Genomic DNA, 23,034 nt, shown 5'->3' on the forward strand with positions numbered 1-23,034 from the left:
TTAAAGTGAGCAGTGGATAATTAATTATGGAATGTATCTGACTTGGATAGTATTAAAAATAATTGGGTATAGAATACGAAATAAGGAATTTTCACAAATCAGTGCGAACTTTTCAGAAAAATGCAAGCACAGTATAACTAGAAAAATAGAACTTGGTCTTTTTGGCCAAGGATACTTGGAAATGATAAATTAAAAGCCAAATTTTGTTTTCCAGACTTCTAAAAAAAATGGAGGCTAAATAACTGATCCCAGCTCTTTTTTTCCCCTTCCCATTTCTATCCCAGGTTAAATGTGATTAGAAAGTTGATGGGCGATGAGAGTGACTTCCTACATCATGTGACCCAGCTCGATCTTCGGGATAATAAGCTAGGAGAGTTAGATGCAACCATCTTCAATAATGTTGAAATACTACACTGTGAAAGAAACCAGCTGGTAACCCTCAAAATCAGTGGATACTTACTTAAAGCTCTTTATGCCACTTCAAATGGTATGTTTACTTTGAAGGTAGTTCAAATAGGAATTGATATTCCCAGTCTTTTCTTCTTATATTGGATTTGTATGCAATATTAAGTTGTGGATGAATCCAGTCTTTAACCATCTGGCTTTGCATAAAACATTTAGCAGCAGAATTTTGGAAGCTTGTAGAGCGGTGCTTACATGCTCTTTTAGAGTGTTGTAAAGTGGAAATCCTTGGGATTTAAATGCAAGTTTTAAATCTTCTAGAGTGTCTCACAAATTCCATATATTCTTTGTGAAATAAAATAAAGTGACTGTCCTAGAGAGATGTATAAATTGTATACAAGTAGTCCTGAATTTGATCACTAAGTGATGGCAGTTATTAATTATATCATCATGTGAACAGACCCCAATTTTACTACCATTTTCCCCATGACATTAAGCAAATCATTGCCGATGCTAAATGAATCCCACAGTCATTAAGTGAATCCCACTGTCATTATCCCACTGTCATTAAATCCGGCTCTCCCAATTGACTTTGCTTGTTTGGAAACCATCAGGGAAGATCACAAATCACGATCACATGAACATAGATGCCGCAACCGTTGTGTATCTTAGCTGGTTGCCAAGTTCCTGAATTGCGATCATGTGGTTGCAGGGATGGTACAGTGATTGTAACTTCAAGGGCATGTTGTGAGTTTTCCAAGTTCATTGTAACTTCAAGACAGGGTTAAATAAATGGTCATAAATCAAGAACTATCTATTCCATTGAATAATAGTATTCTAATTTACAGATTTGGTTTATTGAGGTAGAGAAGGCACCCTATCAATTCTTGCTCATTAGAGTCCTTAATATTTCTGTATGTTCCATTTATATTGATACCATAGGTTCATGTTGCTAGACACGTTGTGGGATGTTTACTGAGGTGTCCGTTTCCACTTTCTTGTTCTCCTTTTCCACTTTTTAAAAATAATCTATTTTTTTCATCAGCCAGTTCAGCTTCTTCTTTCTATTGTGGGAAGTCAGCCCCCCAGAGAAGGAAATATTAAAAGGTCAGAAAAATATATTTCCTCAAAGAATCTTAAAGAGGCAGAAAGGCATGCCCAGTTTTTTCTTAATAGCCCCAGGTCTCCCTCCCCCAAGCAGAAACCAGCTCTATAGAAATGCAGACCATTGAGGAAAGTTGAAGCTAGAAGATTAAGAAGACAAAGACACCTAAAATCTACATACCCCACCCAAAGTCTAAGACAGGACATAATAGGATTAACTCGCAGATGCCAAAGGGACACAGGTCAAAATACATGACACAGGAAATACAAAGCCTCAAAACAGGAACAGGAAACAACTCCAAACAAAGGGCTCCAGAGGGTATAAAAACCCACTCCCTACATGTGCTCAGCCCCTTTTTTTCCCCTCTTCTCTGCCAGAGCCATCTTTCTGTCTGGCTCTCCTCTTCAATAAACTTCTTCCTAAAGCAATCGCCATGTTTATTTCCAGCTTGGACTGAACCACGGTGAACCCTTTTCTTCCAACACTATATAATGGTACATGGAAAGTCTCTGGACAAAGGGTCAGACTGCATAGCCCCAATTGGATAGTAGGTGGGACAAGAAGTTCAGAAGAGACCCTCCCTAATTTCTTAGGCTGTAAAGGAGGAGAATTGTACTTCTACTGGGAAGAGTCTGTTAATGTAGCCTTAACATAAAATAGAATGAGCACATCTGTTTCCTATCTAGTCTGTCTAGTAAGGCTGACAGCTTCAGAGGATTCCTGCATTAAATACATAGAAGGAGAAGCGTTTCCATTACAAGTAGCTAGTAAAGCAGCATCTATCTGCACGATACTTTTTCCCATGGAGTTTAGCAACATGTACAGAGAGCTTTCTCATGCTAGCAATATACTCTGATAAGGGGCCCCTATCACTCAGCAAAAGCCAAGGGAGAACTTCTAGATTTCTACACTTTGAGTTAATCTGAAACTGCCTCAGTGTTTTATCTTCCTTTTATCTTCCTGTTAACAAAAGACCGATTCTCTGTACCCTTTGTCCCACATATCCTTGTTCTTTCAAGTTCATCTTGGGAACTCCACTCTTTGCCACTATTTCATTGCTGACAGTTTATTGCTGATATTCAGAATGATTAGGACCATCAGCAGTTGACTTGGCTTATAAGCACGGTGGCCATATTTTCTTGGGTTAGGATAAGCCTGAAAAAAGGGGCAAATTTGAATGAGGTTCATAAAGATAAAAAACTTTTAATTCTTTATTAACTTTGCTTTATAAAGGAAAATTCAAAGCAAAATCAAGAAAAACTTTACAAAACCCATATTCTAATAAAAATATCTAAAAATTAGTGTATGTAAATTTATTTTAAAAAGACAATTCAATTTCTATATTTTCACATGAATGTGAAAGATTCTGCACTAAGTGGTATCATTTATACAGTAAATGCTAATGACTAAAATAAAGGACAAAAGTGAATTTTTGAGAAAATAAATCTAAAGGACAGCTTTATGAAATAAAGGACTATTTATAATAGGAGGTATATGGTCACTGTACTGATGAGTGACAGTGCTGAAAAACTGATTCAGAACAATGATACATACTTGCCTTTTAAATAATATTTCATTTTTTTTTAATTTTTTTTGCTGAAAACAATCAGCAGGCCACAGCTGGAAAAGATACTAAATTTACTTTGAATTTAAAATTGGGTGGAATGTGTTATATATCCTGAAAACAAAAACAATTTCTCCACAGCTTGTGTAAATTATGCATACTTTTGTTTTGCATAATATCACTACTAATAGGTGAGGGGAAATATTTCCATCAAATCTTGAAGCTCTCTTTAGCTGGAAATCCTGATTGGTTACTTGAAATGTGCACTTATGCTGGGCACAACAATAGTTCATTTCTCCTGCTATTTTTTACTTCCCTAACTATTGATATTGAGATGAATCCTAGCTTCATGACCTATGTCAGTGGTGGCGAACCTATGACACGGGTGCCAGAGGCGGCACTCAGAGCCCTCTCTGTGGGCACACATGCCGTCGCCCCAGTCCTAGGCCTTCAGCTGGGTTTTATAAAACCTTTTCGCTTTAGGCCTTCGCCGTCGTGTGCAAAAAAAAAAAAAAGGTTCAATCAATCAGTCAATTTTAACTTCTCGTGGAGGAAAAAAAAGATCTTGCAAAGTTGGAATTGATTGATTGAACTTTTTAGTCCCACCCAGTCTGCTGTTACCACTGCAGCCACACCCACCCAATGGGCCACACCCACCCAATGGGCTACACCCACCCGGCACCCGATGATGCATAAGTGGGTTTTGGATTGCAGTTTGGGCACTCGGTCTCTAAAAGGTTCGCCATCACTGACCTATGTTGTGATTGATTCATAGCCTATCCTTCCTTGACTGATTCTTTTTTTAAAAAAAAAACCCTCTGATTTTAGACCACCCACCTGTATCTCCATATGCATAACATACAATTGAGTGGTGGGGCAGATTGCAAAATGAATAGTAGCAAAAAATCAGGCTTTTTTGAAATAAACATTTTTATAGTAGCTAGACAAATGAATGGATGAGCTGCAACTGTGGAAGATAATTATAGATTAGTGTACAAAATGGTTACAGCTACTAGTCATTGTAAAGAGGACATTTCAATAGATTGCATGAGGACATTTCAGTAGATTGCATATCTAGAAATAAACATAGTACAGCTAGTCCTTGACTTACAACAGTTCATTTAGTGACCGTTCAAAGTTACAACAGCACTGAAAAAAGTGACCTATGACTGTTTTTCACACTTACCTCCATTGCAGCAACCCAATGGTCACATGATCAAAATTCAGATGTTTGGCAACTGACTCATATTTATAACCGTTGCAGTGTCCCGGGGTCATGTGATCACTTTTGATCACATGTGATCTTCTGACAAGCAAAGTCAATGGGGAAACCAGATTCACATAACAACTGTGTTACTAACCTAACAAATGAAATGATTCACTTAACAACTGTGGCAAGAAAAGTCGTAAAACTCACTTAACAAATGTTTCAGTTAGCAACATAAATTTTGGGCTTGATTGTGATTGTAACTCAAAGACTATCTGTAAACATACTATATATTCTTTTTAGGGGATATCCTTGGTGAAATAATCAAATGAGAGATCATTGATTTATCCAGAGGACTAATTCTCGCCAAAGAGATGAATTTGTGCCTGGGTAATATTGCAGATGCAGACTCTGCAAATGAAGGGTTGTATGACTGAATGCACCTCCATTTCAGTAACAACAACAACAACAACAACAACAAAACACTTGTGAAGAGAGCTAGGTGTTGGTAGAAGGATTTAGCTCAAAATCAAGGGCCGCATAACATCAGAATGCAATTTTCTTTCTACCTATCTGCAGTGCCCAACTCCATCCAATATACGCTTGTTCTTGCCTAACATTTGACCAATTAGAGAAGCTTTTAAAAATTTAGTGGTACTTTGATGTCCTCATTCAGATTAAATCTGCTGAAGCTGATTTTCTTTCCAACTTAGTTATACTAGACCAGCTACACCAAGTATAACATTGTGAAGTGATAAACCATAATACAGTTTTTCTTACTGATGGGAGATATATCATAGAGCAGACATGTCAAACTCGCGACGTTACATGACGTCGCACAATGTATTGGGACAGTATTGCCATTGCCGGCAATGGGGTGGGCACGGCTTCCAGATGATGCGTCCGGCCCGTGGGCCGGCAGTTTGTCACCCATGTCATAGAGTTCTTGGGGAGAAAGATATTTCATGTATTCCCAAAACACACATTATGGATTACAGTTCTTAAAGCAAAACTATAGTTTACAAAATAAAGGATGAATACTTTTCTTTACAACAGAGCTATATTTTATTTAAGCTAAAGGCAAATAAGAAAATCCCATCTATTTCAGTGAAATGTCTTCAAAGTCTTATTAAAATGTTCTTTATTTTTTACTAGATTCTTATTTGCTGTTTTTAACTGTTCAGTTGTGCTTGACGTACGACTACAATTGAACCCCAGGGTTTTTTTTGCTAAGTGAGACATTTGTTAAGTGAATTTTGCCCCATTTTATGACTTTTCTTGCCACAGTTGTTAAGTGAATCACCGCAGTTGTTGAATTAGTAACACAGTTGTTAAGTGAATCTGGCTTTCCCATTGACTTTGCTTGTCAGAAGGTTGCATAAGGGGATCGCATGACCCCGGGACACTGCCACTGTCATAAGTGTGAGTCAGTTGCCAAGTGTCTGAATTTTGATCACGTGACCATGGGGATGCTACAACAGACGTAAGTGTGAAAAACGGTAATTAGTTACTTTTTTCAGTGCTGTTGTAACTTTGAACGGTCACTAAATGAGCTGTTGTAAATTGAGGACTGCCCGTATTTTGTCCTCCATGCTATGATTTATATATTGTTTCAATAAACCTGGGCAACATGAGGTGGTCTACTTTTAGTAGCTTGAAATTAAATTTATCTTTGCAATACAGTATTTGTCTTTCTCTTCCAGAACTTGTTCACCTTGATGTGTATCCAGTTCCAAATTATCTAACTTATTTGGATGTTTCTAGGTAAGCATATCTTTAAAAGTTGACTGGTTTTGAATGTAGTATTAGTAAAAAACATGAGAAGAAACTGGAGCACTTGAAGACTAATAAAGTGATCTTGTTGACTGCATGAGATTGAATGAATTTTCCTGGTGACCCTGGAATATTGTGTGTAACCTATTTGATCTGTCATATTTCTTTCGTTTGAAGCAGTGATCATCACAAATGTTTCTGTATAAACTTGGGGAGTGATTTTTAATGCAATCCACTTTTCTGCATTACACTTATTTTGATTTGTTGAGCTGCTAAGTAAATGCCACAACTTTGAACACGATATCCACGATACCTCATAAGTAATTAGATTTTCTTATTGTTCAGAGTAGAAAACATGTTAATAATGTGGCCCTCAGAGTTAAAGCCCCAAGGTTAAGAGGGAGAGTAGATACGACAGTAGATAATCTTCTCCACTTAGTCTAGCAAGCTTTCTTTTGGGTATCTTGGTGGGGAAAAGTTGAAGGACCCATTGCCAGATATGAAGGTTTTAGCCCCTACTAAAATAATACAGGGCACAGTAATCTTTTCAGGCCATAGGCTCAAAACAAACAAGCAGGGTAAATGTTTAAAGACACAGGATATTGCCCAGTTTTGCAATTTGTTTAATTTCATATGAAATTGCCAATTTTTCTAAATTGTATTGTATTTAATTCTGAGGTTTTATTGCTTTAGTATAAGGGATATTACTGCCCTACTAATCGTTGATGTGGGAGCTTATTGGGTGAAAGAAGAATCTCAGTTCCCCCATCTCCCATGTCCGATGATGTTGACTAAGATTGTCTTTGCTTAGTGTCCATTTGTTCAGCGACTGTTTGAAATTACAATGGCATTGAACAAAGGGACTTATAACCAGTCCTCAAAAGTTTCTGCCTCCTGCAGTCACATGAACAAAATTTGGGAATACCTGCATTTATGACCACTTTTTGGTCCTCTGCCTACTGCCAGCTGCACCCACTGCTTAGCCATGCCTGCCACCACATCTGCTACACTGCAAACCACTACTGCACTGGATGAGGCCTTCTTTGAACTGCCCTCTTTCACACTGATGCCAGTGGGGCATCTCCAACATCCCAGCCATGGCCTTCTTTCGTGAAAAAGGATCCCGGTTAGGGGAGTCCTTCTGTCATGCCACCACGGTGGCCTTCTTTCCTCTTCCTATCTTCATGAGTTGAAGACCATAACATATTTGGACAAGGAGTGGTGCAGCCTCAGAAAACAGGCATGGCATGGCCAATAGCTGCCTCACAAAAGGCTAAGTGGACCTCAGCAGTGGCAGGAAAAAGACAGTAGCGGTCATCTTGGAGCAACGAGGTTGGCAAGAGCAGCAGGCACAGGGGACAAGGCTGTCAGAGGCAGTGGAGTAGGTGGCTAAAAGTACATTGAAGAGGGGAAGGTAGGCAGGCGAAAGTAGTTAAAGAGGAGAAAGTCCTATACCTTACCATGGATCAATGTTGGGAGGGACCAAAGCTGGGGTTGCTTGGATGGGGATGGATCCTCAGCTAACAATTGGACAATTTGTTTAATGATGGCAACCAGGACCGCCAGAATTGCTGTTGCTAAACAATGTGGTCATGTGACATTAAGCTTTACAAAACATCACTTTAGCAATGGAAATTCTAGTCCCAATTGCCATTGTAACTCGAATATGAATATATTTGTGTGTGTGTGTGTGCACACAGACACACACAGAGAGAGACACAAAAATGATCCTGGGACATTTCTAAGCCCACATTACGTTCCTGTGGCTTGCTACTACTTCCTAAACGTCAGTGAATTGTATGCCACAATTTGTTTCCAGAGAGACTGAGTGGGAATAATAGATTTTTTTTTAATAGCTGCTGCATGAGAAAATGTGTATGCGTGCACACTGCACACAATGTTTTATCCATTAGGGTGGCTTTGAAATGTTCCATTTTAGATATATATATCTTCGCTAAAGATGCCTTCTTCATATAAATTGGCACTAGGGATGATTTTTGTGGATTAACACAAAATATTATGTGGTTAGGTTGGTTAATTCAAGATTTTAAAGGTATTCAGTATGCTTCATGGTAATCTGTGTTTGCCATTCTGTAAGCACTTCACATGTAGCTGCAGTCAATCCCAGCTGCCTAAAAGCTGTGTGCTGCAGCTGACAGGACATCTAATATATCTGTACATTTTAAACCACATGTGACAATAATAAGTAAACATCCCTTAACATTATTGTCATCATTTTTTTGTCTTTTTTTGTGTAGAAATCACTTGGAGAGCCTTCCAGAATGGGTTTGTGATAGCCGAAAGTTAGAAGTACTGGATCTGGGCCACAATCACATACGTGAACTTCCCTCTAGGTGAGTCCTACTTTTAAAACAACCAGAAACAGGGTGCAAAGTAGGAAATGGTTTGCATTGAATCAGTTTCCAGCTTGCTTAGTGACAGAACTGTGTTCCGTGTTGTTTGATCTTTTTCTTCTGTTTAATGTTTTTTTCTCACATGGCGTGTCATAGAGTCAGAACAGTTTTCTTCACGCGGATGTAAACAAAACAATCTCTCAGATTTCCAGGCAGAAGTCCTAAAGGAGGTCATGCATCTTTCCCAAAACTCAGAGCGTCACTTTTTTAGATATTATGCTTGTATAGCCTGGCAAAATATACTCTTGATTTCAGGATACTATTGAAAGTTCAGTGTAGTTTCCTCTGAAAAACATGGGTGACCACTTATCCTCTCAGAAAAATATCCAGGGAATATTTGCATTTGAGAAATTTCTCTACTGCACAGGTAGCCTTCAACTTACGACTAGCCACTTAGGGATTTTTTGATGTTATGATGGACCCTTCAGAAGATTCTTACAGTCTGGTTCCAAAGTTTTCATAGTTGCTTTGTCCTCCTCGGGTCACATTGCCCACATGTCGGGTGCTCAGCAGTTGGCCCACATTTACAGCTGTTTTACAGCATCCCGCAGTAACGTGACCACAATTTATGACATTTTTGCCAAAAAAACTGCATTTTACTCCCAGTTTTTAGCACAAAAGTGCCACTTAATGACCATGGCATTCACTTAAAGACTGCAGATTTACTTAACAGTAGCCGCAAAAAAGGTTTTAAAATTGAGCCAGTCACGTCGGAGGCCCTGCTTTACGATGATCACGGTAAGGCTCCATCACAGTCATAAGTCAAGGACTACCGATATGGAAAAGTACATTGGTTCCTCCCATTTATTTTAGTTAATAGATTCATTCTCACACAGTGATTGGTTTGGCTACTTCTAGACCAGGGGTAGGCAACCTTGGCTCTTTTATGACTCGTGGACTTCAACTGCCAGAATTCCTGAGCCAGTCTAGACCCTTTCTTCTGTACAGAATGTTGTTGAAATTTTTCTCAGCTTGTCTGAAATAAACTTCCTTTAATTAGAGCTGTACATTTTACTGCTATTTGTATGTTTTAAGGTTATTTTGCAATATCAGCTTGCGAAAATTACTTGCTGGACACAATCAGTTGGAAAGACTACCAGAGAGGATTGAACGAACTCATGTGGAAGTCCTGGATGTGCAACACAACCAACTTGTGGAGCTGCCATCTAATCTGCTGCTAAAAGCTGATAGGTAACCCAAAAATCCACCCAGAGAATAGAACAGTATAAACGTAATTTCCAAGTTGTATAACTTCTACTGTTAATTGTAGTGTATTTTTTTTTCATTTTAATTAAAAAACAAACTAAAGTAAATAACATCAGGCAATGCTTAATCTCCCAAATGTTTATTTGTGGAGAGTGAAATAGCAAAATTTACCATCCCTTAAAGGTGTTTTTTTTTAAATAATATCTTTATTAAATGTCAACATCTACATTAAAATGCAAAGTAACGTGAAAAGAAAAAGAAACAAAGCACATTAAAAGTCCCAAAGAAAATACATCTACCAAATATAACAAAGATGACCTCCAACTTCCTTTTAGTACAGAGATATTAACAAGGCCTATCTCTAAGTTTAAAGAAGTAATACCAATCTATACAATATATTAAAATACTATTAGTTAACTTAGTAAAAGCTAGTATTCATAAAATGTTCTCCTCTTAATTTTATCTAAAAAAATAGCATGTTATCAAATGTAAATAGTCTTATTTTTAGAACACTACATTTGTGATTTTAAAATGCAATTGATATTGTTCGCATTAAATATTTCCTACTGAGCTTTCCAAAATGCAAGAGACTTAAGCTGATATGACCTTCATGGCTCTATAACAGAGATGTCAAACACAAGGCCCGGGGGCCGGATGCGGCCCGCGAAGTGGTTTCATGTGGCCCGTGAAGCCATCCTGGAAACAGTGAGGGAACGGCCCCCGCTGCCTTGGCCCTGGCCCTGGCTCAGGCTAGCCAGGAGCCAATGTACAATTTTGTGGTGGCCATCTTGGCACTTGCCCTGGTGGACCATGCCTTGGCACTTGCCCTGGTCCCACCCCCTTCTGCCAGAGACCCTCAGATCTGTCCCATTCCTGCCCAGGCCCCCACAGGCACCCTTGACGCGAATGATGTAGAACTGGCCATGCCCACCCAGTAGGCCACACCCACTCCATCCATGCCCACCCAGTAGGCTGTACCCACTGGCCACACCCACCCGGCCCCCCCAAGGGCAACCGCAATGCTGATGCAGCCCTCAGTGAAATTGAATTTGACACCCCGCTCTATAATATAACCTCTGCTAGTCTAGCATTATATTATTATTATTATATTCTCCGTTTTTTCAAGATAATGATGGGAATCAGTAGTGGAGCTTCTTCAGCAACTACGCCAGGACAAGGCATTTAACTGAACTTGATTGGTTTAAGACAAACTAATTTTAAACTATAATGAAGCTGTCTTATCTAAAATTAGCAAGAATTAGTGTCAACTAAAATTCAACGTCTGGATGATATGGCAACATGTGATTAAAAAACGCTGGCGATGAAATCATCCAAACACTTAATCAACGGGAAAATACAAGCTGATGAGTCCATGCTTCATAGTAGTCCGTTCTTAGTCATCCATATCACGCTATATTATAAATTAAGATAGTATATCTAATACACTGCAGCTTATGGCAGTTGCATTGATTGACTGGGAATATAGTATAGCCTCTGACACCATCGTTGGTGGAAAACAGGTGCAGAGCAGCAAATGCTTAATTCTTTTTTCTTCCTTTGCTTTGTTCCTGATTAATATTACCTATTGTTTCCCAAGCCACTTTTATTCCAATAGTATATTTAGGTGGGTCACGCTTGCATCTGAAATATTGTAATACCTGAAATTTGGATGGCCCCAACCTTGTAGGCCTTCCGTAAGACCTGGCTGTTCCCCAGACAGCAGGGTGATTCCATTGTTATGAGTTGAAATGGAATTGATTGTGGGTTGGGTTCAGTTACATTATGTTTTATTTTGTGTTCTTTTTGTCTTGTTAGCCTGGTTCTTGTTCTGTGTTCTTGTTCTGTTCTATGTTAGCTGACCAAGGTCATAATATATGATTTCGCATCCATATAAATTTATTACAACAAATAATTTCCCCAGTGAGGCTAACTGTATGGGCAGGAGAAAAGGGATTAAGGAAATGAGTAGGATGCTCCTCTATCTCTTCACTACCTTTCCATTTTAAATTGGATCCCAATCCCCTCCTCAGGTCTCTCCAAATAATCACTGGGTTACAAAAGCTATGCCATTTATTTTGTCTACCAAGGTGTCTACCTGTGAAGACATTTTTCTGTATAGAGCCAAGTGCTTCCTGATTTAAAATAAATAAAATTGCTAACTTTCGAAAATACATCACCCTTACTATACTGTATTTTTCTATCTAAGTTTTTAAAGACTAAACAAAAACATTTTGAGATAACCTTCCATGTATGTGTGGAAGCTAATATAAAAATAATATGAATTCTCTTCAATTCACTATCTGGGTAATGTTATTATTTCCTGCTTTTAAAACTTTTTGAAGAATTTGTTTTTCTTAAACATCTGATTGCACTACAGCAGCTGAGAATTTACTCAGGTTCTTAGGAAATGAGCAGAACTGGCTGTTTACACATTTTTTCTCAGTAACATTATTTATGTCTGTTAAAACCATATATTTCCTATTTCCTTAGCTTCTTACAACTCTGTATCTTATGATTTATGTTGGTTGCTTTTATTTAATATCCTGTTATGATTTATATTGATTGATTATTTAGCATCCTATGACTATCACTGAGTGTTGTGTCTTATGATTTATGGTATTGTATTTTATGATTATGATCATGATTTATTACTTGTTGCTTGCATGTACGCTGCGAGTTTACGTACCAGAGACAAATTCCTTGTGCGTCTAATCATACTTGGCCAGTAAAGAATTCTATTCTCTGTACCTGTTTTTGTTTATCAGTCCTGTCAAACAGGTGAATAATTCACAACAATGTGTATCAATTGGTCAGAGAATACTATTAAAATAGTGGTAAACCAAGCAGAATAGAACTGTTTTGGCTGCCCTGTTAAAGCAAAGAAAAGCACTATTCTTACATCCCCAGGATCAATTGGATCTACAGAGGAGGCCCTTATCTCATGTTTCTGTCAGTTTAAACTCTCTTTTGATAGTAAGGCTACAAATTTCCAGGAACAGTGCTACTAAACCATGAAAAAGGTCTTTGAAAATGTGTACCTAAAGTTATCTCTAATAATTGCTTTTGCAGCTTAAGGTACTTGAATGCTTCTGCCAACAAACTGGAAATGTTACCTCCAGCCACTCTTTCAGAGGAGACCCATAGTATTTTACAAGAACTTTATTTGACCAACAATCACCTCACAGATAAAAGTGTCCCCTTGTTAACCGGTCATCCTCACCTAAAGATACTACATATGGCCTATAATCGCTTGCAAAGCTTTCCCGCAAGGTAAGAAAGTGTGGTAGTAGCTGATTCTCTTCTTGATCAAATATTTTGGGCTACTTATATGGTTATTTAAAGGATGTTACGTAGTTGATATTTCACTAAATGGTAGCTTTTTTTTTGAGTAAATATGGTACGGATCCAATACTGTTGGTCTTGCTACCAAATGAGCAGTGTACCAGAGTCTCATTGAGCTTCTTCTTCCATCCATCTTTGGATAATACACTAAACAAACAATGGATGCAGATACTCATCATTTATAAAACATGTGCTATTATACGAAGAGGCATATCTTAAGAGTTCTGATGGATTATAACTTACCTTGTGTTGAAAATGTCTTGCAGTGTATTTCAGGAGGATCAGACTGAATTCAAACATTTGTGTATTAATTATCAGAAATAGTGGTAGTTTGGATATAGAGGCAGCACTCAGTTTAAGTTTGTAGTGTAAAAATCAGTATGTATTTTAAAAAAAAATTGTCACTGGAAATTGTGTGTGTGTGTGTGTGTGTGTAAAACCTGTCTTTGGAAATTTAACATAGGTTTGGGGGTCAATGTGGAGAAATTTGCCTCTCATCTTTCACTCGGGAAGCCCCAATTGTCAATTAGAGAAGGAAATGCAATCTTCCAGATTTAAATTTAAATCACAAGGCATGTCTTCTGTTCAGGGTCAACTAATGTCAGGTTTTGTCTGTTGGAAACTTTGTCTCACGGGCTACCTTATAATCAGCGTATCTGTCATGTCTTAAAAATTGAATGGCTTTGGAATCCAATTATTTTAGAAGACTTAATGATAAGAAAACTAACCAGAGGACCAAGGTTATAATTGTAAAAAAGTTTCATATCACAGGGATGGGAGAACCCTCATTCTCCATCTGTTATAGTGAAGAATTTATCTACTTAGATTTTTTTTAAAATATAAGTGTGTCTAGGTTCCGACTAATGAAACCAAATAAAGCAGAACTCCGAAACTTGAAGTTTCCTCAAAGCACATGTTTATTGGATACATAATATCGGTATGGTCAAAAGTGAAACCAACTCTAAATTTTTCCCTAGAGATTCAATGTAACTAAATGTAAAGTTCCCCTCCCCTCTATTATGCTATAAACCAGTGGTGGCGAACCTATGGCACGGGTCCCAGAGGCGGCACTCAGAGCTCTCTGTGGGCACGCGCGCCATCGCCCCAGTCCTAGGCCTTCAGCTGGGTTTTATAAAACCTTTTTGCTTTAGGCCTCCACCGCCATGTGCAAAAAAAAAAAAAGATTCAATCAATCAGTCAATTTCAACTTCTTGCGGAAAAAAAAAGATCTTGCAAAGTTGGAATTGATTGATTGAACTTTTTAGTCCCACCTACTCTGCTGTTACCACCGCAGCCACGCCCACCCAATGGGGCACACCCAGCCAATGGGCCACACCCACCCGGCACCCGACGATGCATAAGTGGGGTTTGGGTTGCAGTTTGGGCACACGGTCTCTAAAAGGTTCGCCATCACTGCTATAAACTATGCTACCGAATAAAAGTAATTGGTGGGCTCTGCAACTCGTCTTTACTCCTCCTTCCAGCACCTGTGGGAATGACCTTGGTTCCCACGGGACCACTCCGTGTTTAGTCTAGCATACTTTAGTTTTCTTTCCCCCTTCTCCCCCAACCTATGTGGCGACTTAGAATGACAAAGGTGGCTTTAGCCAGACTCGTTTCAGAAGTTGACATTGTGTTTTCAGGAGTCTGATATGGAAGGCTATTTAGATATATTATCTGCTTATATAGTTGTATATGTTTGCTCTTCCATGTTTTTCTACTTCCACTTCTTAAAACATAAAAACCCGAAATATAAACGGATCCTATAGCAAAGGTAGTATGATATGAAGATACACATTAAATTAATTGAATTGTCTAATTATAAATATTCATATAAGTGGCCATTTTTTTTCTTTTTTAGTTTTGCAAATAATAACATTTTAAAATATCATCTAGAGACAGTAGAGCAGGCTTACTCTCTGATGTTCAAAAGGGCCACATTAGAACCGGTGTGCAGAATTTGCAGGGAAATTAGAAGGTGATCAGAATCAGGAGAAAGTAATATTGAAGCGAGCAGATTGGAAACATTTACGAGAACACCCTACTCAGCTGTTATCCTGGTACATTCCTTTACTGAAACCAGTTCTAACTAATTTTTTAAGTTCCTTTCAGTTTTACGAATGGTAGAACCTCTGGCTAGAAATCATGAGCCTTAAGATCATTATTACTCTCATTTTGGTATGAGTGAGTGTAATTTTTCCAAAGAGGCATTTATGAAAGAAATAGAGATCAACAAATGAGGCCTTCCTTATCTGCAGGGCTATTACTATCAAGATTTTTTTTGTTTTCTGCAATGTACATAACAATTGTCACGTAAGTGTGGAAAGGCTCCAGGATACAGGTAGTCCTCGACCTATGACCAAAATTGAACCTAAAATGTATGTTTCTAAGTGAAACAATTGTCCAGTGAGTTTTCCCCTATTTTATTATCTTTCTTGCCACGGTTGTTAAGTGAATCACTGCACTTGTTAAGTTAGTAACACGGTTGTTAAGTGAATCTGGCTTTCCCGTGGATTTTGCTTATCAGAAGGTCACAGTGACGATCACAATGACCCGGGAAACGGCAACCATCATAAATAGGAGTCAGTTGCCAAGTGTCTGGGTTTTGATCACATGACCACGGGGTGCTGCAATGGTCATTAAGTGTGAAAAACAGGCCTAAGTCACTTTTTTCAGTGCTGTTGTAACTTTGAACGATCGTTAAATGAAAGGTTGTAAGTCGAGAACTACCTGTGCTTTGGCCTTTAAAGTCATTATTCTAAGAGAATGCTTTGGTTATTATGCTCAAAACCTCCCTCTTGCCCTTTTGTAGTAAAATGGCCAAACTTGAAGAGTTGGAAGAAATCGACGTTAGTGGCAATAAGCTGAAATCCATTCCAACAACGATCATGAATTGTCACCGCATGCATACTGTGATTGCCCACTCCAATTGCATCGAAGTCTTTCCAGAAGTCATGCAACTTGGCGAGATCAAGGTAGGGGTTTCGTAAGAATTTTTTTTTTGAATAAATTTTTATTAATTTTTATAATTAAACAACAAAGGTTATGATGCATTTACGTACATAAACAAAAATAATAATAATCCAAATCAATACATTTTCAGAGACGCTCGGCAGTCCCCACCATGCCTCCACCCTCATCCATTTACCTTTCCTTCCTCCCTCTAACACCCAACCTCTCCACCTTCCTCCTTACCACCTATCTACATCCCCTCTCCTTTCTTACCACCTCCTCGAGTGCAATTTGGGATACCAGCCGAGCATCTCCTCTTATCAATACAATAAGTATTTATCTATAAAATGTAAATACATCAATTTTTATAATTCCCCTAATCCCCTTTCCCCCCTGAGCTTCCCGGAACCCAATACAGGGCTAAAACTCATCCCATTCCATATCTAAATTACAATTTAACTAAACAAAAATAATACAATCAATATATAAATAGGGGTTTCGTAAGAATTTACGCCTAAAGCTCCTTTTAGTTGCTTGGAAGTAATCCATAGTGAAGGTAGAGTATTTTTTTTAAAAATTTTTTTTTACATACCTCCAATTATGGTAGGATTTCTTGTGGATTTCTCGTGTGTATTTAAACGAAGTTACATTTTGCCCATGTGCTATAGAAAATCCGTTCAAAGAGAAAGATGGTTCCTGGAAGAGTTCAGAGCAATAATAGATATTTGAGATATTGGTAATTGTATCTGGAGCAGTGTGTGTGTGTGTGTGTGTGTGTGTGTGTGTGTGTGTGTGTGAGAGAGAGAGAGAGAGAGAGAGAGAGAGAGAGAGAGAGAGAGAGAGAGAGAGAGAGAGACAACAAAGAAACACTGAGAGTGTTTGTAAAGTGATATATCTTCTTACATCAACACTTTAGGTAGCAATACAATTATTCCATCTCCCTCAAGATGTCAAGGCAACCTTTTGCTCGTAAGTTGGGCATGTGAGATTGCACTACTTGTTTTAGGCATTTCTATAACCAAATCGTACATCTCTGTGGTTGGGGGGGGGGGAAGGCTTGTGTACATCACATTCTGTGTGCCATCCCAAGATTCTTTTTTTTGGGGGGGGGGGAAGCTTTGCTAGGTTGACAGTGGTATTCATACTCTTATCTTTCCAACTTGCGTCCCAAGGGCTCTGCTTTTCCAGATTTTTCTGAAAAACAATACCCTTGAACATTGTGCACAAAATTAAAAATTCAGTGAAATTCTCTGCTGTGTAAAACAAGTAATTTTAAAACTTTTAATAATTACTATGATTTGCCCCTGTCTTCTTTCCTTTCCACCTATCACTGGACTCCCAATACTAGACCAACTGTATATTTTAATATCTTTGGCAGTATTCCCAGTTTATTGGCAATCATCTGATCTTTTGTGACATCTTAAAATTTTGTTTGGTTTTCAGTGCAGGCTACATTTTGAAATTGATTTTAAATGCACCTTTAAATTCATAACATGGCTCTGTATTAAAGGCTGGTGGTGAATAATAACAGCTCTGTCAGAATTATGACAATCCCCTTTCCGCAATTGGCTTTTAATATATGTATTTATAAAATTACTTTTAATTAAAACTCACTTAACACTGATGTGCTCCATTAGCTTAAGGATAATAATTACCCTCTTAACGCAGACAGTAGACAAATCACTATTCATTCTGCAACAAACATGGAGGTTATTTAATGAAGCATAAAGTTTAGAAAAGTTACAGAATTAAATTAGGCTCACTCACAGTCATTAAGTAGTGTGCAACCTTTCAGGATTTTCAGAAAGCAGACAGAGAAAAGAAAGAAGGAAAAATACAGCTGTTAACTAATCATGTACCTTAGTTAGAATATCAGTTGCTCCCTGTTTTATTTTTATTATTTTATGACGGCATGTTAGATTAAAGGAGGATTACTTCAAGGAATGGTTTATATTAAATAATCATATCTTGTGTTTTATTGAGGCCATTGTAGAATTTTCTTGATTAAGGATGGTTGGTGGAGGAGGTTGGCTTAATTCTCTCAAACAGCAAGGAAGGGCTCTAAGCTCTGCCACTTCAGACTGCAGCTGCATATTTATTGGGTTGCTCCCTCTGCTAAATGACAATACATACCCACAGGAAATGAGATATTAAGGAATAAAGCTTATTCTACGTTCTTGATTTATGTAATAATTTTCTCAATAGTGAAGTTCCCAAGCGGTGGAGCTTTCCATTATCTGTGCCCCCAACTTCTGGTCTGAAATGGTACAGTCCAGACCTTGTTTTATTACTGTGCATGTTAACTTGTGATAGTTGGGACTCTGATTTCTTACACGATGTAACAATTAGGCATCTAGTGTTCTGAACCTTTTATGTTCTCTCTTCCCTCGTTCTTCAGTGTGTGGATCTGAGCTGTAACGAGTTGGCTGAAGTCACGTTGCCTGAAACCTTGCCTCCGAAGCTGCAGGAACTAGACCTGACTGGAAACCCCAGGCTAGTTCTGGATCACAAAACCTTGGAGCTGCTGAAGTAAGGCGCCATCCACGTTATTACACAATAGGCAAAAGGGTACACGATGCACTTAGGGAAAAAGCACTTATTATGTAAACATTAGCCGCCCATAATTTTTTTTTTTAAATGACTATGTTTGGGAGGATTGTTTTTCTTTTGGAACTCAGTAAATAACTGGTTTGGTAAATCAGAGCCCAGAGCCCAGTTTTTACACTTTAATGGTTCCTGTTTGTTCTTGTCCAAGATCTCCTTAAACCCCCAAAATGGTTTCTTTTTGCTCCTGACCTTCACACTTCCATTCTGAAGATGGGTAGCATTCCTCTCCCCCCCCCCCTCCACTCACCGTCCATGCAAAGAATCAAGAAGCAGGAGCAAAACCTCGTAATTTAAAATAAATCTTTTTTCACCTCTGGATCATTTTTGGTTCTGTTCATGTCTGTCTTTTTGCCAGGTAAGTTGAGAGAATGACCGGCTCTCAAGGTCATCTTGTGAGTTTCATTGTTGGAGGTTTGAACCAAGGTCCCCTTACTCCTGTTTCGCTATGCCAAATGCTCAAGTCCTCAATTGTGTTTCTTGGCTTATAATAAAAGTAGCTGCTGCCCATCCCTGTATCCTGAAGAACCAAAGGAAACAAAATGGATTTGTCCCTTACAAAATGATGATATATTTACATATTTATGAGCCTTACTTATATTTCCTCCTGCCCTACGATTCCAATAGCTCTATTGCCGCATACATTTTTCAGCTAAACCTACCGGTTCTATCAAGAAAATGTCATGTTGCTTGTGTGAGTTGAAGGTTCGTATTTACACAGCACACATTCTTTTTTTTTTTACACATCATACTTATATGGAGATAAGCCTCTTTATGAAATATTGAAAGATCTGCTATTTTGAGCAAAAGGACTTTGTCTCTTATAACTTTCAAATATAATGTGATCTGAATTTTGCTGACTCATGACTTGGAGGTTTGTCACGGTCAAAGTTCTCTTTGGGTGAACTTTATTTCCACTAGATCTGTACAAGGAAATGATTGTGTGGTTTTTGACGGCATTCTTGAATTGCACAATGGCTTCCTCATGGCACTATCATATTGCTGTGAAGATTTCTCCTTCTCGTCTTTCTCTGACTGCTCCAAAAATCAGTCTTCGGTGGCCATTGTAAACCCCTGGTTCCAAAGGATGAGAATGCCAGCAAATGTATATCCATCATTTTTCAAAGAGTCTTATCAGAGATCGCTTTCCTTGTTCTCTCTAAATCTCTACATTACTTTTAGTCATTTTGTGAACTTGTATAAACATATCCTGTATGAATTACAGTTAACACAATATTGTTGCCTAGAACAGAATCTTCCTACTCAGTTTACTAAGTATCTTCAGACACTTCTGTAAACTCCACTCCTTTTGACAAACTTGTTAAAGCCCAACCTTTGGCATACTGTGCTGCCAGCCAACAATTAATTATCCCTGCTTCTAGTTCAGGGCCCACTCCATTTTTGCATAGGATTGTGTCATCCACGTCCTGCCTAAAGAGTCTATCTTGACACGCAGTGGCTTTTCCTAAGTTCTGCACGACCAAATTAAAAAGACTCTAGCTAGATAGACTCAAACCCCTTCTTATTTCTAGTATTAGAATCACCAGGGGAGGAACGGTAAACTCATCCTGAGTGGTATCTTTTTCCATTTATTTTATTAGTTCTTTTCCCGTCACATCACTATGAGAAGGAAAAAAAATCCAAAGACTCGAAGATATGCAATATCCCTAAGTTAATAGGAGCTCACTACCCAAAAATGGAGAAGAGAGGAGAGGAGAAAATTTGTAAGGTCTCTTGTCAAAGAGTTGGCTGTTTTTAAGAAAACATTTTTTTCCCCTTAGCCAACAAGAGAAGTGGACAGGACTGGTAGAAACTATAATGTAGAGCAGGAATTATCAATCTTTTTCATTTGAAGTAAAGGTAGTCCTTGACTTACGACCACAAAATTTCTGTTGCTAAATGAGACAGCGTTAAGTGAATTTTGCCCTATTTTATGACCTTTCTTGCCACAATTGTTTTCTGAATCACTGCAGTTGTTAAGTTATTAACACGGTTGTTAAGTTACTTTGGCTTCCTCAATGACTTTGCTTATCAGAAGGTCACAAAAGGTGATGCTGTGGCCCTGAGAAGCAGCAGCTCTTTTTTTTTTCCCTAAGTACTGCAAACTTTCACATTTACCATCTAACATGGCCAGCAGTTTGCGGTAGGACTTGTGGAGTGAACAAAGGGCAGAATTTTCAGAGCCTTGAAAGAAGCATTTAGGGGATTTTCAGGGGGCAAAGCAAGTGCCTTAAACACCCCACATCTTCCTCAAATTGGGGTTGTTTTGTAGTTGACCCGATTGAAAAAAGTTGGGTCAGAAATGTTTGGCACACAGATGTCCTATGACATGCCCTCTATACCTATGGGTAGGGCATAAGAACAAAGTATGACCTGTCTAAAAAGGGTTAGCTATGATTGAGCTAAAATGACATGATACACAGGAAAGAATGGCGTGATGAAGGGCAATGTGCATAAGAAAACCCATAATCTTTCATCTCCCCTTCCTCTCACTATTCCATGCTGATGGGATTGACTTCTTAGGCAAGTTGATGGTGACCCCGCTTACTTACTTTCAGTTGCCAGTGGCCACACTGGAGGGGTGACAGGGATGCATTATAGAACTTAGAAAAAGGCTCTCAGTTTCTTTAAAGTGACAGAATTTCAGCCTAATCAGGCTAAGTTATATTAAGATAAACTGTCTTTAGATATAGACACAAATCGTAATGTCTTCCCTTGCCCTTTCTTGGATGTTTGCGGTGAATGCTTCATTAACTTTTGTGGGTGTCCCTTGCTCACGTTGGGTAGCTGAGTTATTTGCCTTCTTTGGAAAGCTCTTCATGTGAATCCTGAACTAAGAATGATTTATGAAGCTGTTTGTATTGAACTATATCTCAGGACTAGCAGCAGTGGCATCCAAATCTGCAATAGTCATGTATTTATTATATAAAGCAGGTTAAATCACATGTTTTTTGTTTTACTCACCTTTTTTTAAAATAAATATAGTTTTTAAAAATAAGCATTGATTCATTCAGCCTATTGCACTCTGTGTTAAACACTAGTATTTAAGCAGTTCCTGGAGCTTTTTTGTGGGGTGGCAGCTAAAATTCAGAAAAAGTGTGTGGGTGGAGTTTGTCACCTAGATTGCAGGATAAAATGGGAAGTTGCTCATGGGCAAAGAGAAAGTGTGTAAGTGGGGCCAACGTAAGCAGGGTATATGGGTGTGAATTTATGACTATACCCACACAAACATAAACAGTTACAGACACACACACACACACACGACTTTGTATGAATACCAATTAAATACTTTTACTGAAAAATAAATCCAAAAAATGGTGAAATGCAGGAATTAAAAAACGCAATTATGCCAGAATGTGTGGGAGGAAAAACCATTTTCATCTGTGCATAGCTGTTTTGTTTTTTGTAATACCCTATTCAGGCAACTAATTAACTTACCTTATTATTAACATTTCTAATTTCCTTTTTTTAATGTCATATTTGACAACACTTTTTTTTAGAAAAGCGGAGTAAAGAATATAGTACTGTAACTACTAAATGGTCGTTTTTCTTGCGTATTCAGGGACTCATCACTGCTATCTTAAATACACTCTTGCGTTGCAACTTAAAATATGGCATACAAACATGACACAAGATTAACAAAAGATAGGGAACTGCTTCCTTTTCTTTTGAAGCGTGGATACTTGAGCATTCTTGTTTCTCTTTGTAGTAATATTCGTTGTTTCAAGATTGACCAGCCTTCTGCCGGAGACGCCTCTGGAGCCCCAGCCGTGTGGAGCCATGGTTACACGGAAGCATCCGGAGTTAAGAACAAGTAAGCTGCTCAGAATCACTTGCAAGGCATTTAGCTTGACTTTCCCCTTATCAGTATATTCACATGTGTGGGAGGGCACACTTCTGTCAGATGTAGCTTAACCAGGGCATTGGATGGGCTACCGAACAACCAGATCTGGAGGGATGATAAATGTAACAGCATTTTGGGGAGGCAGCAGGCAGCCGTGTAAAAACTCAGGGGTGCAAAATAAACAAGCATACCTATTAAAATAAAAATATCTATTTTTTTTAAAAAAAAAGATTTAATCTTAACACGCTCGCTAGTTGTGTGTGCATGTGTGTATAAATGGGAAGGTGGGGGGGAGCAATTTGGTGGTGTCCTAAAGGCCATGTTGCCACCTCTGCTCTACTCTTTGTGTAAAGCACTCTCTATGCTTTTAGAGTAGGCCGTACACATTTTTCAGAATGAAATGGTGTACTAGACAAGGCCAAGTCTAAAAGTGGATTGATCTGATATATATTCAGTTAAGCTTAATATTGACATGGCTTTCCCTGTATTTATTCATTTTTGCCCTGCAAAAAGAAAAAAGAAAGTGTTCCGTAGCCACATTTTGAAGGTGCCGAAGTGTCAGCTTGTGCATTCCTGTTAGAGGGAGGACCAATTAAGCTGCTTTTGAAGTTCCTTACAACT

General features: G+C 38.4%; 1 protein-coding gene across 1 annotated transcript in view; it reads left to right on the forward strand.

Moving 5' to 3' along the window:
- PHLPP1 (PH domain and leucine rich repeat protein phosphatase 1) overlaps positions 1-23,034 on the forward strand; it is a 158,030-nt gene that overhangs the window by 120,136 nt on the left and 14,860 nt on the right. The window contains exons 7-14 of the mRNA XM_029283251.1: positions 285-487; positions 5,982-6,042; positions 8,310-8,405; positions 9,501-9,656; positions 12,741-12,941; positions 15,826-15,988; positions 18,364-18,494; positions 22,279-22,383. Of these exons, the coding sequence (XP_029139084.1) occupies positions 285-487; positions 5,982-6,042; positions 8,310-8,405; positions 9,501-9,656; positions 12,741-12,941; positions 15,826-15,988; positions 18,364-18,494; positions 22,279-22,383 (1,116 nt within the window). The remainder of the gene's footprint in view (positions 1-284; positions 488-5,981; positions 6,043-8,309; positions 8,406-9,500; positions 9,657-12,740; positions 12,942-15,825; positions 15,989-18,363; positions 18,495-22,278; positions 22,384-23,034) is intronic.

This window comes from Protobothrops mucrosquamatus, unplaced genomic scaffold, assembly GCF_001527695.2.
Source record: "Protobothrops mucrosquamatus isolate PMUCROS unplaced genomic scaffold, P.Mucros_1.0 scaffold43, whole genome shotgun sequence".
NCBI classification, from domain to species: Eukaryota; Metazoa; Chordata; class Lepidosauria; order Squamata; family Viperidae; genus Protobothrops; species Protobothrops mucrosquamatus.